The sequence below is a fragment of the Xyrauchen texanus genome, chromosome 15 (genome assembly GCF_025860055.1).
Source record: "Xyrauchen texanus isolate HMW12.3.18 chromosome 15, RBS_HiC_50CHRs, whole genome shotgun sequence".
Taxonomy (NCBI): Eukaryota; Metazoa; Chordata; class Actinopteri; order Cypriniformes; family Catostomidae; genus Xyrauchen; species Xyrauchen texanus.
Window position 1 is genome coordinate 20,093,739 of NC_068290.1, and position 18,698 is coordinate 20,112,436.

At 39.2% G+C, this 18,698-nt stretch overlaps 1 protein-coding gene across 2 annotated transcripts; it reads left to right on the forward strand.

Moving 5' to 3' along the window:
* Positions 1–3,736: 3,736 nt before the first annotated feature.
* On the forward strand, positions 3,737–18,236 carry LOC127656018 (uncharacterized). 2 transcript variants are annotated; one of them, XM_052144138.1, is made up of 9 exons: positions 3,737–4,078; positions 10,626–15,365; positions 15,604–15,837; positions 16,185–16,273; positions 16,492–16,563; positions 16,667–16,813; positions 16,973–17,104; positions 17,201–17,323; positions 17,654–18,236. In XM_052144138.1, exons 1-9 carry the CDS (start codon positions 3,994–3,996, stop codon positions 17,666–17,668), a joined length of 5,637 nt encoding a protein of 1,878 aa, XP_052000098.1. In that variant the 5' UTR covers positions 3,737–3,993; the 3' UTR covers positions 17,669–18,236. The 2 variants fall into 2 exon arrangements, with proteins under 2 accessions (XP_052000098.1, XP_052000099.1); XM_052144139.1 differs by having other exon boundaries at positions 16,188–16,273.
* The last annotated feature ends 462 nt before the right edge of the window (positions 18,237–18,698 follow it).

Genomic DNA, 18,698 nt, shown 5'->3' on the forward strand with positions numbered 1-18,698 from the left:
AATCCGCTGTAAGTACTCGTGGTAGCGTAGTGATTCGCCTCAGTCCGGGTGGCGGAGGACAAATATCAGCGGCCACCGCGTCTGAGACCATCATTCCACGCATCTTATCACGTGGCTTGTTGAGCGTGTTACTGTGGAGACATAGCGCATGTAGAGGCTTCACGCCATCCACCGGTGCATCCACACACAACTCACCATGCAGCCATCGCGAGCGAACCACATTATAGCAACCGTGAGAACGTTACCCCATGTGGCTCTACCCTCCGTAGCAACTGGGCCAATATGGTTGCTTATGTGACCCGGCTGGAGTCACTCAGCATGCCTTGGGATCCAAAATGTTAAATGTTAATATGAGTGGATTGTCTCTCTCCACATGGAATGGGTTGGGGCACCCCATAAAAAGAAGGAAGGTTATTTCTTTTCTGAAATGTAAGAAATATGATATAGTGTTTCTTCAAGAAATGCATCTTTTGTGCTGGCTCAAGTAAGAGCAGGGGGGTTATTACATTGATTATTACATTGATAAGTAATCATCTGCAATTCAAATTTCTCAAACAAATTAATGCTGAATTAGGAAATCATTATTGTTTTAGTAGAAATTCAGGCTTAAAGTCTTATTTTGGCTAATATTTACGCGCCTAACACTGATGATCAGGGCTTTTGAAGGGATGTTGCAAGTCACTGGCACTCCACATGATATAATATTGGGAGGAGAATTTAATCTATTGATGGACTCAGTCCTTGATCATAGTGAAGCAAAAGTGTGTAAGCCCTCTAGAGAAAAATGTACGCTTCACAGGATTTGTAAAAATCTTGGTCTTACAGATATTTGGAGACTTTTAAACCCATCTGGTAGAGACTATACATTCTTTTCATTTGTCCATAAGATTTATTCTAGAATAGATGATGTTGTTTGAAAGTATATATATTTTTGATGTTTTATTTATTTATTTTTAACGTTCTAATTTATATAATTGATTCTGTATTTTATGTTATGTTTGCATGAATATGTATGGAATCAATAAAAACGTAATACTGGGCTTTCGTTGGTAAGTCAACAATAAATAGATTATATAATAAATACATTTTCTTTGTTAGCTTAAAGACCCCATTAAATTACAGCTTCCTTAAAGGTGCTTCCGTTTTTTATGGAATTGTATTGAGAGAATGTTCCTTTTAGCTGAAAGGAGATATTTCTGGAGATATCTCACCAGTTTCTGTGAAAGCACTAGACTGTGTAAACAGCAAACAAAAATGTGACTGCTTGCCACCGCCACGTTCTTTGATCAGCCAATCAGAAGATTTTTTTTAAATTGTTTTTGTCCTTATATTCTCCCTATCTTAAAGGACATGGTTGACTTATGGTTAGATCAACTCAGTTAGATGTCATTATGCAGGGACCCTGTGAAAAGCCTTGAAGGATTAAGGAGAGCTGACCTCTACTGGCTTCTCTTGCCATAAGGGTACATGTGAGGAAACGGGAGCTGTGATATTCTCTGTGTTTTTTACAACTTCAGGAAAATCAGACCTTGGACTTTCATGGTTTAGGGTTTATTTCAAAATCCCTAAAATAAGACCAAAATTGTCAGTTGTAACTCCTACTGGAGCTTTCAAACTACATACACCAAACATCAGCACAGACCTACAGGTTGTTCTGACTTAGTGTTCTATGTCTTTTCTAACTTATCAGAATTACAGTTTTCACACAGCAGATGATCAAATGTTGGGAAAAATCCCAGAGACTTACATTGACAGAATGTTCAAATGAGCAAAGGCTATTCAAGCTATCTCTCTGTCTATCTATCTGGCTGGCTTACTGTAAGGTCTTTTAAACATCAAGCTTGAAAAACTTTTTTAAACTTTCAAGTTTGTCTTGACAAACTTTACATATCAAGTTCTAGTCTAGCATCATTAGCATACTCTTTAAGTATTTTAGTATTATCAGACTCTGTTTCTCTGTATGATGTACACTCTTGTAGCCATAGAGAAATGCATTCAGTTCCCTAAAATTCCAGTGGAAGAACATAATGTTTGAAAAGGAAAGTGAAAGACAGAGAGAAGATAACTCAGAAAAGTCCCCAAGTCTTGCCAGTACCGGATCCTGCTGAATATTGGATTCCCTTTCTGTAACATCCGTGAGTTCTCTCCCACAGTTGCCGTGGAAACATGGTGCTGTAGCTAAATTCACAGCAGTGTTCCTCACTCTCACTTTCATAAAGCTCAGTTTCTTGGATTTTCGAAGATGATATGTTTTAATCTCTAAATGTAATAGTTTTTCCCCACACATTTTAGAATCTAAGAATAATTGGTTTGTTTAAAAAAAAAACTATTTTATATATTTTTTATTTTGAATATGGTTATTTAGCATGAAATGTTTTATTTCCAGTATGTATTTATTTGTATAGCACTCTTCATAATATACGGATATTGTTGTAAAGCAACTTTACAATAAAAATAAATAAACAAAGCCTTAATTTCTTAAAGCCCCCAGTGAGTAAGCAAAAATCGACTGTGGCAAGGAAAAAATAACATTCATTAAAGGGATAGTTCACCCAAAAAAGGACACTTCTCTCATTATTTACTTACCCTCATGCTATCCCAGACTTTCTTTCTTCTGCAGAACACAAACAAAGATTTTTAGAAGAATATCTCAACTCTGTAGGTCCATACAATGCAAATGAATGATCAGGCCTTTGAAGCTCCAAAAAGGAGATAAAGTCAGCATAAAAGTAATCCATCAGACTCCAGTGGTTTAATCTATGAATTCTGAAGAGAATCAGTTGATTTTGGGTGAGAACATACCAAAATATAACTCATTTTCCACTCTACATCTTGACACCAGTCTCCTTGGCGATCATGATTTCAAGCTTGATTACACTTCCTATATCGCCATCTAGTGCTCTGCACCTGCATGAAGCTCTAGGAAGAGTAATGCAATGGCAAGATGTACAGTGAAAAAAAGAGTTATATTTTCGTATGTTCTCACCCAACTGGATCACTTCAGAAGACATTGATTAAACCACAGACTTATGGATTACTTCTATGTGGTTTTTGGAGCTTCAAAGGTCTGATCACCATTCACTTGCATCGTATGGACCAACAGAGCTGAGATATTCTTCTAAAAATCTTTGTTTGTGTTCAGCAAAAGAAAGAAAGCCACACACATCAGGGATGGCATGAGGGTTAGTAAATTATTAGAGAATTTTAATTTTGGGTGAACTATCCCTTTAAATTTGTAGCCTTTCACATTCAAACAACATGCACATCTATTCCACTCATTTGTGCATGTGAACTGTCTTCCTTTTATTTGCTTTTTTTAATGTGTGATGCTAAAACCGATGCCATACTCCAGGGTAGCCACTGCATACCTTTCACTCTTAAGAGAGAGAGACGTGTCGAATGAAACCTAGCTCTGTGTCTCTGCAGTATGGCTTTTATGTAAACAGTTTATTAGATTACATTTAATATAAAAGCCCTCTTTCTTTCCCACATCTCTCTATCTCTCTCTATCACTCTCCCTCGCTTTCTGCGCTGTTTTGTGTTACTCTCCTGCAGCCTCCAAAGAGATACCAAAATCTGCTGACATCATTGTCCAAGACCCACTTGCCGAAAGGAAGAGCAGGAGGAAAGGCAAGAGAGGGGGAGGAGAGAGAACATCAGACTGGGGCGGGCGCTCTCGCAATCAGAGAGAATGCTGCAGCTCACGCTCAGATTCCCCATGCTGTAACCAGTGTGGCTCTGCATCTCTCTCTCTCTCTCTCTCTCTCTCTCTCTCTCTCTCTCTCGCTCTCTCTCGCTCTCTCTCTCTCTCTCTCTCTCTCACTGACATAAACGCACACGCACTGAGCACAGATCCTCTTGTATTTTCACTGGACCGCATCATTGCACTGAGCAGGCAGCAGCCTACACTCATTTTCTCTCTCCTGCGTTCGCTGGCTCCTCTCACCTGAGGGCTGTATTTAGGGAGTGCGTCAGAAGCTGTGGCACACGGATATGCCTGGTGAAACTGTTCATCGCAGCGGCCCATTAAAGGGCCAGCTGGACTCTGGAGACACACAATCAGAGCTACCAGCACTAGGTGAGCAAACTCGCACCGTACTACAGCATGCTACACCAGGCAGAGCGAAGGGGAGAGAGGTGGAAATAGGAGATAGCTGGATTTGTGCATGAATGAAATGAAATAATCCACTAGGACAAGTCTAGGAGACAGAGAACAGGAAGAGGTCAGCCGCACCCAGAAACATCACACAGCATGGTCAAACAGTGATTGTTGCACACACACAAACACACACAACTCCTTCCTACCAGCAATTACAGTAGAATGAATCAGCATCACTCTCAGGCCCACAAGTTATAGCATCAGTTGGAATTAAGGCCGCAGTAGGACAAGTGGGTGCCCATAACATGGATACTTGAAATACCTTGATCTGATATGTTACTTTAGTATAAGATCTTCTGTGGTAAATGAGTACTCTCTGTTTGCTTGTTGAAAGAGTGCGAACGATGTCCATATGTTCTCTGCAAAAAATACACATACATTCTTGCAAATTACAGGTTGCATTTCTGAGCATCAGAATGTTAGGTTTATATTTGAACTACACTAAAATTATTAACTGCTTAAAAATGAATTCTAACATAAACTGCAGGTTTTTTGTTATGGTGTTTTGAGCTGAGTAAAGGTGGTTATAATTTGGGCATTTGGTCACTTATTAGTTAAATCAGTAATGGAGTTAATAGTTTTGGTGCAGTGGAGGAAGAAAGATTGTCAAACTGTAGTTACTAGGTGATTGTTTGTGTGCTTCGACACAGGCTAATTTGCTTCAATGTGTGTGTGTGTGTGTAAAGATTGCCCTAAAAACGAGAGTCGTCACGTGTGACAGTTTGTCTGCACTATCTTTAGATGACCGAACTAATAAGAAAGGAGTAGAGGGACATGGGGCCTGATTGTGAAATCTGTAGCGTTGATTCAGTCCATGCTGCCTCTAAATCAGATATCTAAGGTGAACTGAACAACACAGTACAGGGCATACTGGGACAGTAAATGTTGTCCAATGATGATAAGTGCATGGTACTGGAGAGCTGTGAGGAATATGGCAGAATTATTAGCAAGCCCCACTGGTGGTTCTTATCATTTATATTGTTGGCATTAAAATGTACCTACCATACATAAAAATGACTTCTTAATGCTCAGAGAAGAAAAGCCCAATCAGTGCAACTTCCTACAAAACAAAATGCATCCATTCTGTCAAGATGCTTTGGAAAAGAAAAACAAAACTTTGCTTAAAATGATATATAATAAAGTGAATTAGAAATGAAGTGATTTCCATTTCTTCACTTAATGGGTTTATTCATATTTCTTTGGTTTTTAACTGCTTTATAAATATTTAAATGCAGTATGAAGAAATTAAAACTAAGACACTCACTAATTGAAAAAAAATATGTCTGCAATATAAGGGCTATTTAAGCTGAGAGAATGTTGATCTGGTTTGGTTAGTAAGGAATCAGTCCGGTCAGGCATTAGACAGGCAGACAAGGGGGTTCATTTGTCTTTGTTAATGCGCTCTGTGTGGTTCTTCTTGACCATGTGTGCATTAATGAGGCCATTTCCATTCATAACCTACAAGATACAGACAGGCTGAAAGTAATAGTTACTTTTTGTATTTTATTTATTTGTTTTTTTATTTGCAAGTACTATGCTGCTGTTGACACAGTACCTTCCATTGGGGAATCCGTGTTAAGATATCTGAGATGTTTCATCATTACTCTTGCCTCTAAGGACAACAGCATTGTTTTTATCAATCAGAGCTCATCTTCAGTGAACCACTCAGTCATAGTTTTATAACTCTCTAAAGTATTTTTGTTTTAAATCTGAACAATGTATCCCATTCTGTAGCCTATTATGCAACTCCAGTACAGAGATCAAACCCTCCTCTACCTCTCTCCATTTGATTGAGTACTCCGATTACAAACAAAATAAGACCAGAGCATATTTAGAAGAGATGGGTCACTTCTATTAAAATGAATGGGAAAAATTGGAATCCCCAGCAGTCAACGGATGTAGAAAGGTAGTCCCGCCTTACAGGTAAAAGAGCCGATCACCTTTTAGATCCAGACATCGCCTGTCAATCAACTCGAAAACATGCGTGCACATTAGCAATAAAGGGTATCTGAGGTAAAGAAGTGCAATTTATGATTCCAGAGTTGTCATATTTTACCGCTGATTTGAAATATGTTCTTTGATTGCAATCTTGACCAACCTTTTGGAGATTTTGGTCTTTCCCCATTCAAGTAGATAGGAGCTGCACTTTCATACACTGGAAATAGCTTCCCGGGAGTGTTCCAATGATGGCCGCCAGTGGACTGACTTGATAGGGAGCCATACCAAAAGTCTTTCCATGTTGTTATTAGTATATGGTGAACACGAATATGGGCACTAGCAAGGGTGTTCATCCATTTTCAAGATCAGTATGAATAAAAGACATTACTAATAACATCTCTTTAAAAGAGAAAATAAGGCTTTGACATTATATATTTACATTTATGCTAGTCTTCTATCATCTTAAGAGACTTCAGAACATGACAAGGTTTTCAGTAAAGGAATATGATGAGCAACAATGCTCCCTGGTTTTTATGGTGCATTGTGGGATTCTTTTAGGGCGCAAACGTTTCAGTGTACTGGAACGATTTTGCAATTAAGACAGCCCTAGGAATGGCCGACTCCCTGATCAATGCCATGGCTACTGAACTAGGGAGCTAATTGAGATGTACCCATTGATAAGGCTGGGCATAGATTCATTAATTCTTTGACTACAAAATCTTCAGACATGTTTTGTAAGTTTTGTTCTCTGGCTTGAGTGGTTTTCTGTTATTAAAATGGCTTGTGGTCCGGTTGAAGCTAAACAAATCTTGTCAGAGGGTGCAGCATAACTGCTGATCTTGTGCACTCTCATGATCATGCACAGGACAGCAATGGTCAGTCAAGAGTTTCACCTAAATAATACATTAGATTTAACAATGACTGAATTGTTATTTTGGGGGTTAAATATCCCTTTAAGAGAAACGGTGCGCTTTTACTTTTTTGCGCTTTAATATCTTTCCTCATAATACTGTAAGCATTGATTTATGTCCTCATGAAATCAGAGACTCTCCCCTCAAAATCGAAATGCAACCGGTAAAAAAAAAAACATGACTAGGTGTAACAGTGATGTGTGTTGCTTGTACACTTGTGATTGGATCACCCAAAATGCATCTTAATACCAGGCGTACACAGGGCCTCAGTCGGGAACGAATGTTCCTGTAAGTGATACACCCAGTCTGCGATCAGTCATGATTTGTGTGTACCAGCACGATGGATAACAAGAATGTGAGCCACTGGAAACTGACTGAAAGTCATGTACTGTATGTATGACATCTGTATATGGTTCAATGTGACCGTATTTTGTTCAAACTTGTACTGTGATTTGCCCTTCTTTTGAATCAGTTGCCATAGCAGTCATGTGGTTTTCACCCAACATGCAGCGCATGCAAAACTTATATGGTTTAATTAAATTACATCCTTCTGCTTTTCAATGACCACACTTGGCCATATTGTTTAATTGTCATTTGTCTTCATCTAAACAATTTCATGTTCCGTAAAATTTTTCTAATAGCATTACACTGGAATATGGTACTGAAATTAGCAACAAGATAATATCATACAGCTTAAAAAAAATTTGGCATCCAATATTTAGTTAGTAACGGTATACCGTGCATCCCTACAATGGAGTAGAATGTCAGAATCCTCAGTATTCACAAAATTGTTAACAAGAAATATCTTGATGACCTACTATTTCCAGAGAGATTCTAAAGTGCAGATCGACTGGACAATTTACTATGCCATATTCCCTCGGGAGTTAAGAGACGTTAAATTCAAAATGTTGGATTTAAAAGAACTGCGGTTCACCACAAGTCAGATGGATATTTTCAACTGTAAGTGATCTATATAACAAGACATAAGAAAAAAATTGTTTTTCCTTATTTTTAACAAAAACAGAGTATATTATTTTCGCAGTTGTTTTTGTTATTACGTCATGTATGCGGGTCATGGGTCAATGCCCATGTCCCCAGATGAAGTATGTTCAGAATCTATTCATACAGGTATGCATACCTAAAGAATGTAGGCTGAGTTTGGAAAGGCATGCTACCCTTACTACGGCCATATCTGTTTATGGCAGAAATAGTAATAGTATGCCATTCCAAACTCTGATCGTCCGAGAAGTGTGTCCTTCATCAAATACAGTGTGTGTGTATATACTCCAACAGTAAGTGATTTCAGATGCAGGGTATATGCTCGTTGTACCTGGCAAACAGCAGGGGTCTGATAGTAGAGGGCACTCAAGAAAGAGTTCAGACACACACGCACACACACACACACACACACAGATTAGCACTCTTAAAAAAAAAAAATCAACAATACTCACACAGGCATAGTTACTGACACAAATGACAAAAGTTGACACTTCCTTTGCCCCATAGTTATTTTGTTCCATAAATATCTGGAACACACAAACGCACACAGTCACTTTGCATACAGTTCCAAAACAGTGCTGCCTTGTGCAGAAAACAGATGATGTCGTTATCTTTTTGTGTCATGATAAAGCAGAACAATCAACCTATTGTCACACATACACAAACATACTGTCAAGCATGCACACACAAACATGTACAAAATAGCTCAAAAGGTTGGATGATGTGAATACACAACGATACAAGCTGTTATGACACAATAGGATGGATCTGGACATTGTTGACATTTTTAGGAAAAAGAGAAACAGGAGGGAAGGGATAAGATGGTGAAACACAGAGGCAAACCAGAAAGATGGAGGCCTGAAGTGGTTTGGAGTGGTACACATGGTAGGAAGGGCAAAGAAGACAATGGACAAATCAGAATAAGTAAAAAAAACACACACACACACACCCAAACCCCACAAGGATAGAGGAGCAAGGAAACATAAGAACTTAAATGGATACAGAGTCGTTTAGACATAACGTCAATTTATATGCTACATAAGATACATTAGGACTACAATGATTGTCTGATTCGTCAATAACAAAAACTGAAGGTGCGTAAAAATCTTGTTATTGTTGTCCTTATGTTGCAACATAACAACTTATGATTTTAAAGCACAAAACAGCTTCATAATTCACTTTTGATGACTGTACAATTCAAATGGCAAACCATTTTAATTCTCTTCATGTAAATATAACCACAAATTATTATTTTTTTCTTAAATCAAAAATCGCTCTTCTTAAAAACCATTGGACATTTCAGAAGGAAAACGTGTTTTTCGAACTACAAACTGAACGGCTCTATAAAGACAGGATGTGTGCTTTCATGTGTATATCCCCAATCCTACATAACTTGACTTTTGTCATTTGTGACAGTAACTAAGCCTGTGTGAGTATTGTTGTTGTTTTTTTTTTTTTTTTTTTTTTTTTTTGTGCTAATCAGCTTGTGCGGTAGGCCTCAAAGTCATTGATGTTGTAAGGACAATCTTATAAAATCTTTGTCAAAGCTCTTGTCAACAGACTCTGTGTATGTTTTACACATCATTAAGCATATGAATCTGAGAACATGATAGATGAATTGCAATGTGACTAAAATGAGATAATGAAAGAAAAATGAACATCTACTGAATGTAATAAGCTACATGACTATCTTTGTCTGACAAAACTATGGTGCTAAGAATCTCTCCACAGACTGATAAACATGTTGCATGCTATTTTCTGAACATATGTACTTTCACATACACTATGCCAGCTTCTCTAAAAACATTTTACATTTCTATCGTTTTCATGTTCATATTGTGTGTGCATGCAGAGGTGTTAGAAAACTAGAGAGGAATAAGAGAGATTTCTGTTGATACTGCTGCCTATATTGCTCCCTTTAAAATCCATGCTGTCAGTCTGAGTTTGCCATGCAGGTAAAAAAAAAAAAGAGCCTTGTTTCCCAAAGACATCCAATTAACATGCTCCCCAATAAACATCACTCTTTCTGTCACTCACTCTCCTGAAGTCAAGAAAGTTTCCATCATGATATCTTTAGATTTACTCATTTTCTGGCCTACAATATTACAGGTATCTCCTACATTATATTACTTTTGAATGGTTCTGCTTGTCATGCCTTATTACGCTAGAATACTTTTTTTTTTTTTTTCTCTCTGTATGATTGTATGCAATCCACTTTAGAACACTTTATATAGCTACAGTTCAGGTTGCCTTTTGAAGAACGGTTTTGAATATTTCATACACTGACAAGTGACTACTAAGAGAATATAGGGAGATATAAAAAGAACTGTGTGGCTTCTGTATGGTGTGAAGTGACTTTATCAGGCAATTCCTTTTTCTTTTTCAAAGCAAGAAAGAAAAGTTTAGTATTTTTATGATATTCTAGACTGTCATAAAGACTCTTGTTTTCAAACTATTATGAGATATTACTATAAAACATTTTATGAAGACTTTCTTGCCAAAGAGTATTCATGCAGAAATATATCCAAATGTATGTATAAAACGCATAACATTTGGGCATGTATAGTAAATCTATGCAGGAGCTAAATGTAATTTGTCTCTATTCTTCAACTTTTTAGATCTGTCTGGTCAAACATCCAGCTCTTCATCCTCAACTCCAACTGACAGTGTCTCCAGTCCTTCTCCCAGCAGCCCTCCCAAACTGTCCCCATTATATACTCCATTTGGCCCCCGTCTAGTAATGGCCAAACCCACCACTTCTCCTCGTCCACAGCCTGAAGGTGCAAGTTTTGAACTGGAAGGGCAGTCTGGAATTATCAGCCGACAAATGGGACGAGTTGGTAAAGGAGCCTGTAGAAGAGGTCCTATGAAAATGGAACGGATTAAAGTCTTAACTGGAGAAGAAATAGAGAGTGACTATCAGGGGCCAGAGACCATGTACTCAAGGGTAGTAATGGGGCAAGAAGCTCTACTAAGAAACATGGAGACGCAGTGTGGTATGCTGCTAGGAAAACCGATAGGCCAAGAAAAACCTAGTTCAGGACACCAGCTCGCAGAACATTTTAAGAAAAGTCAGGTGGAGCTGGATGAGAAAGAAAAACTAGACACTGGTCAGTTGAATCCCATTGTCGACCAGGGTAAGAGTTTAACTTCAACCCCAGAACAGGAGCAAACCATTGGTCAGCTACTTGAATGCTCTGTCCTTGAGTCCAAAGCGAGAGATGTCGAATTGACAGACAGCAGTAGTCTTTTCCTAGACAATGATGGAGAGCCGCTGTCTTTATCTCAAGGTAAAGTGCCTTCCTTGTCATTTTCCGAGCCTCCCTTTGTTGTAGACCCACGACGCATTGGTGTTCTTCCAGGTGTGGATTCTGATCAATACTATACAGCCCCTTCCACTCCCATTAAGATGGCTTATTGCTCACATCTCAAGCAACAATGGTGCTCGGGGAGCCCGAGCCAAAGTCCTGGTTCCCCAACTGATGAGTCCGATCTGTGCTCCCCTCCTACATCTCCCTCTGGCTCCTACATCACGGCTGAGGGAGGAAGCTGGACCTCATACACCTCCAGCACCTCTCACTCTTGCTCCCCAAATTTAACAGCTGAGGCAGAGTTGCAAGAGGCTCCAGCTTGCTACGTGGGGTCCATGTCAGAGATTGGTGACGAGTTTGGAGAGGAGCGAATCGGAACTGAGAGGGATTCTTTCATGTCTAAACCTGATATGCCAGAGTTGCTTGAAGATGTGGTCTGTAAGGTGGATATGCTAACAAGGGACACCTGTAAGCCTCATTTGGTGATGGAACAGGTTTCCACACATGCAAGCAGGAGAAACACAGACTGCCAGGAAGAGACTGAAGTGTCTGAGGGCTCTCCAGGGCAAATAGATTTCCAGAAATCCCCTGGTGTAACCCATGCTTTTAATGATCCACATCATAGTCTGGAACTGGATGTCCATGCCTGTGTTTCAGAGCTATTTGCAAGCCTGGATCCCCTTCTAACACCAGAGGAGAATCCAACTTCTTTTGTCCTCAATCCGAGGCTGAAAACAGTGCCTACCTCACATGACACTGGGAGCAATACCCCTGTTGCATGCTCTTCAGAGATTGGAGACATAGACCATAACAGTTTATATATTGAGAGTGGATCCTCTGCTCCACTGTTTCATTGCTACTCCAGAGAAGATGGACCTGGGGAAGATGTAATGATTCCTGCCTCCATGTTGCCTTTCCATGGAAGCCTGATATTCCAGGCTGATTCCATGGAGATAACACCGTTTCCTACAGATGATGAGCAAGGTAACGATGTAGATGCATATGCTACTGGAGCGGAGGAAGCAGATGAGGAGGAAGCAGATGAGGAGGAAGCAGATGAGGAGGAGGAGGATGAAGATAATTGTGTTGATGACAATGAAGATGTGGATCACAACAACGCTGCACAACAGCAAGAGGCAGATTGGAGGGGTGGAAGGGGTATTGAAGACCCAATTGAGGATGACGCCTCAGCATCATTCCTAAATTCACTTTCAGAGAACTCGATAAATGAGGGAGTAGATGAGTCCTTTGCTTATCAGGATGACACAGAGGAGTCTATTGATTCCACTTCTTTTAACGGGGATGACGATGACCACCTGTATAGCACAGAGAAGCATGCTGAACTTGCCCAAAATTTTCCTGGGCCAGATGAACCTATGCAGTCTGTGAGCCATGTCAAATCAGAATCCTCAGGCAGAGAGAGTGAAATTGAGATATCCTCTGGATCATCTGAGCCTCCAAATGTAGAATCACAGGAAAATCTACCAGAATGCAATGCTTGTGATGAAAGCATAATTACACCACAAATCTCAGAAACAAAGGGTGAGCTTGCAGAAGTATCAACAGTAAATATAGAAACAATAGAGCAGGAAGGCCAACAAAGTACAGATCCCTCAGAAGTCCCAGTAACTGAAGAGAAAGGACAGCAGATCATCACCAATGATCCAACATCAGTTGATCAAGACAAAGACATAGGAAAATATAGTCAAATTGACTCATGTGTGGAAGGTGCCACAGCCGCTGACATATGCTACGAGACTAATGTAGACGATAACCAGGAACCCGAAACGAAAAATGGAATTGGCATGGAATTGATTGACGCATCAGTGCAGCTGGCTGAAATGGCAACCAATGACTTAAATAAGGGAGACCCACAACTAACATACCTTGATGACTGCAGCCCCACAAACATTCCTGTCTGTGCCTATCCTGGACTGTCTGATGTACCAGATAACTTGACTCCAGCTGATATTGTACCATTTGAATGTTCCATGAATCAAGATAATCTTACAGACAATCAGCCTGGCAATGATGATATAAACCACAGCTCCTCAAATTTGTCTTGCTCCACTTACAGCAGACTTGTCATTTCACCAAAGAAAGAGAATTCTGAGACCGACATGGCAGAAAAGGAATTTTACTCTGAGGGTTGGACACCAAGGGATCCCTTGTCTTTAGGTGAATGCTGTGACTTTGAGGCTAAAAATCTGCTAATGTGTGAGATAGCCAGATCAGTGCACATTAAGAGTTTGTCTGTTGCTCATAACATTGCTGCTGGAGAAGACCTCATGGGTGACGATGAGGACAACAATAGATATTGTGACCTCCATGTGAAGATGGCAGACATTGAAGTTGCCGTGGTTGAGTCAAACATAGCCAGTTGGAGATCCATTCAGGATCTTTCAGAGGCAGGAGGGGGTGAGGATGATGCAAATAACCTTAAAAATCCAGAGAGCAATCCACTCATTCATTGCAGTTCTGATGATCCCGAAAATATTTGCACACCCCTAATTTTGGGTGCTCCATCAAAACCTGCATTGAATATGCTGTCAAATGATGGGAGAGATGTGAAAGATCTGACTCCAAACACAGACTTTAACATTCCAGAGAATTTATCTTCAGGCACATTTAGGGATGGAAGTGCTGAAATAACTTCTAAACTGACGTTTCAGGATCACAAATCTTGTCTAGAACCTGACAAGGTCCCTGTTTCAACATCAACCATTTCCTATGAACAAAGTGGATTTACTACTAATACAGTTAATTCATACCAATCAGGCAATCTTGGTCCAGATTCAAATCAGTATCATTCGAACTCTCAACATAGTAGAACATGCACTGTCTCAGAAGACAAGCTCACATTTAACTTGCAAGGGGGTGCATTTGGCAATTTTACACTCCAAAAGAAATCAACCAACGTAAAGATGGTTGGCACCTCAGCAGCAACACTCCAACAAATATCCAAGGCACATAAAGAGACGACTTCAGATTTTGAAGATGGGGCTCCAAATGAAACAGTAGGGTGGGAAGTAAGGCAAGTGGAGGCAAACATAAAAAATGAAAATCTAAATGAAGCTAAAACCACTGTCAGACAACTCCAAGACCCAAAGACTACAGCTGGCTCTCAGGTTCAGAAGACTGGTGAATTTGTCACACATGAGGGAAACACTGACAAGGGATCAGAAATATTTCTAAAGAGAGAGGCACAAGATTTTAAAGAGAAAATAACATTTCTGGAGAGCAACACAAAGCTTAATGATAATGGTTCACCTAAATCGGCTCTTCTTGATGAGAGAGATGAGCCAACACCAAAAACAGTGCAAAATTCCAATTCAAGTCATACCACACCAAAGGTAATTGATACCCTTGAAACCAACCTTGCTGTTTCAATCTCAAAGGATAAAGAAAAGATACAGTGCCAAAAGAGGGAAATGGAGACTACAGCTAATCAAGCATCAAGCTCTGATATGGTTTCATTGAGAGCGGCTTTTTCTGAAAAGCTGCAAAAAAAGGATGTCTCTATAGAAGGGAACACTGAACTTTTTCAAACACCAGAACAATCAATTTTTCACTCCCCTGACTCTAGGTCTATTGATCCAAAAGATTCTGTTTGTACAGAGTCCGTGGTTGTAACTCCGATAACCGACCTTTCAAGGTATTGTGGGCACGAAGAAATTTCCAACAGTATAGTAGGTTTAACAGAAACCACAAGAGACATTACAGAACAAGACAGGGTCTCTCCCAGATGTACATCCACAGTTTTCCAGGAGAAGGACCTTTCTACCCCAATACAAGAGTCACAGCCCACACATGACATCTCCCAAACATCTGCTCTCTCTTCACATACTCAACTAGCTCCAGATGACAAACCCAGCCCACCTGACTTTCAAAGTTCCCTTGAATCCACTGGAGTTAGCACTATGGAATTAGAAGCATGGGAATCAGAGGAACAAACACCAATTTTGCTTCCTATTCAAGACACGTGCCACCACGAGAGTGAGAGATCAGTCATGATGTCAAAACCATGCAGACATGAGAACCCTTCAGGTAAACTTTAGTTTGTTTACCCTGCTGAATAAAAAACCAGCACAAGATGGTTTGCTGGTTTTTGCTGATTTAAGATAATTTTGAACAGCTCACAAGTAACACAATTTCTTCTAAGAGCAGGAAATCACTTTGGGCTGGCTTAAGCTGGTAGTGTTACAGAGGTGTTTCATGTTTCTTCCCAGAAAGAGCTAGTATTTAAATGTTTAACATGTCCTGTTTTTATTTATTTATTTTATAGTGTGCAAAGGACACCGAACAGAGCAGTCTCAGTCCACAACATCCATTAGACAAAAAGACAGTACCCATGCCCAAAGGTCATTGAATCAGTCAGGTGAAAGAGAGGCCCTACCTCACATCAGTCCAAGACCAGACTCCTTGGTAAAATCTCGGCAAAGCATAGAACGAGATGTGTGCCGAAATAGCTACAGATCAAAAAGCCCAGAGGATGTGGATCTTCCTTTCAAAATGAACGGTATGTACATAATCGGTTTTAGCCATAGGAGATTTAGCATCTTTATTATACTGTATAATTGTTCCTTAAATACAAAATGTATACATTTCCAAAGCAGAAAAATATGCTTTTGCAAAGTCAATAAGGTATCAATTCCAATGTGATTATATATTATACATGCATGGAATTATTTTTTTTTTTTTGTGTGTTTTGAAATATATGTTGCAAATGTGTACTAATATGTGACTTTATTTTTATATAATCTGTGAAAACATACATGAACCTGCATATTATGTATTTTACATACATTTCCATATGTCAGATTTCTGTATTGATTATACCTCTGTTTAATATTCTCTATCCTTTAGTAGGTTCTGCAAATGAAACGGATAGTGATGGTTCAGTGCCTGAGCTAGAGGAACCTATTGGAACATTGCTGAGACCCTCAAACCCACAGGTGGGCAACTCATTGATGAACCATCTTAATAAACTACAGTAAAGATGTCACTCAGTGCAGAATATCAAAAAGCATCCATAAACCTACTATACACTTGTTTATGCTGCATTGTAAACAAGTAAAACTAAACCTATATTTTATGCAATGTTTAAATTTAGTTTAGTGTACTGAATGGACAGTGTTTATGTACTTATTCTCTTTTTATTTAATTCTTTCAGTTACAAGACTCTCCTGCTGATGATTCAGTGAGCAGGGCTAAACAGAGTCGAAGTGAGAAAAAAGCACGAAAGGTGAGGCTGTACTTGACATCAAATTGAACACTGTTGATTTTAATGCAACCATATTGTGCAGGTAATCTCTGACTTTTCTCTATGTAATTTTTATCATTACAAGGCAATGTCAAAGCTTGGGCTGAAACAGATCCATGGAGTGACTCGTATCACCATTCGGAAGTCCAAGAACATTCTCTTTGTTATTACACACCCAGATGTTTTCAAAAGTCCTGCATCAGATATTTACATAGTCTTTGGAGAGGCTAAGGTTGGTATTTCCCATCACAGATATCAATTACATGCAATAAGCAGAAATATTTCCATAAGGCTGGTTACAGTGGCACAGATTATCTTAGGAAATTAAGATAAAATTGGATCAGTGTCCATTGATGTTTATCAGTTCTCTCTCTCTCTCTCTCTCTCTAAGATCGAAGACCTTTCACAGCAGGTACACAAGGCAGCGGCAGAGAAATTTAAGATTCCCCTTGACCCCTCACCTCTGCCATCAGACATCACACCCACCCTGACCATAAAGGAACAGAGTGAGGAAGAAGAGGAGGTAAAATACTCCCTGCATTTCTATCAAATATACCCTGCATTGAGAAATGTAATTGACTGATTGAAGTGACTGCATTAATCTTTCTCTGTTTGTAAGCTGGATGAGGGTGGGCTGGAGCAGAGAGATATCGAGCTGGTAATGGCGCAGGCCAACGTGTCTCGAGCTAAAGCTGTCCGTGCGCTGCGTCACAATAAGAATGACATTGTCAATGCCATCATGGTGAGAAATTGTTTTTAATTAACCATTTAAAGTTCCTGTATCCAGTGTAATACTTTTCACTCTAGATTCCCACCAAGACTTGTGAAACAAGTTCACATGCGCGCACACACACAAATTAGCATTATTACATTTTCATTAAGACGTTGATTGGTATGTTTATTAATCTGTTTTCCTCGGACCATTGGCTGGTTCCCACAGTGTACATTTAATTCAGGTTGTACTTCCCTTGTGGGGACATCTGGTACCCACAGTGTAGGACCCCCCCCCCCCCCAATTGCTCTGATTGGAAGATTGCAATACTTATATTTCGCCTTTTGTGTCTGTTCTCAGGAGCTGACCATGTAAGAGAAGAAAAGACATCTTCCCTGCCTTTTGCTTGTTTTCCCCAAGTATTGCTGCTATATTGCACCACCCAAACTCCTGCTGAAATAAATCTGTTAAAACTACAGCTGTTTGTTTCTTAAAATCCTGTCATAATACAATTTGAACATACTTTTAATATTGCCTTATGGCTCAGTTGGTAAAGCAGAAGATTGTAGAAATAAAAGCCTTCAAGAATGCTGGTTTCTGACTTGATGTTTTCTAGAATCGTTTGAGGTGTATTTACATCTTTTTCTGCAAGCACAAGATCAGAATTATGCACCCAGCAGATGATGCTATAATTGAATTAACCCTCATGTTTTCTTCTGGTCATTTTGACCCAAAGACTATTTTCTTTTGCCTGAAAATGCTAGTTAATGTTATCCTATTGGATTAAAACTTTCTGACTTTGCTCACACAGGGTATATATTCCCCGAAAACTATTTTTTTTCTCTGTTTCACTTTTGGTGTTCTCGGTCAGAAATGACCTGCCTATTAAAAATTGCTTATAAATCACTCATTATGCTATATTATAACCAAATATTGGATTAGATCTTTTTGTCAACTTATATTCTTTAAATTAGCACAGGTTTTGTTTTTCTTTTTGGAACTTACTGATCGTATGCCTCATTGACCTGAGCATATGCACCTTGTTCATTTTTTTTGTGATTTTTGGATCATTTTGGCAATTTTAAATAAAACATGAAAACGTACTATTTATCACAGTAGTGTGCTTTAATGTTTAAACTGGAAGTTTGAGTTGATTTTATACAAAATGGCACAGTCACACTTATGGTGTTCCCTTTCAAAAATGACCGGCCATTGAAAATGAATGGGGGAGATCAAAAATAAGACAAACAATTAGTGTTTAGGAGCATGTTCATCCATTAGATGAGCACATATGTTGCAAACATAAAGGCCTCTGACCAGTGTACATGCACACAAATACACAAACTCTATTACATGCTTTCTTTTCCAGAGATGAACTTTATACTACCCTGAACTTTATCCAACA

Coding starts and splice junctions, on each gene's coding strand:
- LOC127656018 (XM_052144138.1), top strand. CDS start 3,994: ATGCCTGGTGAAACTGTTCATCGCAGCGGCCCATTAAAGGGCCAGCTG. Junction 16,274..16,491: donor TGAGACCCTCAAACCCACAG/GTGGGCAACTCA, acceptor TAATTCTTTCAG/TTACAAGACTCTCCTGCTGA. Junction 16,564..16,666: donor GTGAGAAAAAAGCACGAAAG/GTGAGGCTGTAC, acceptor TATCATTACAAG/GCAATGTCAAAGCTTGGGCT.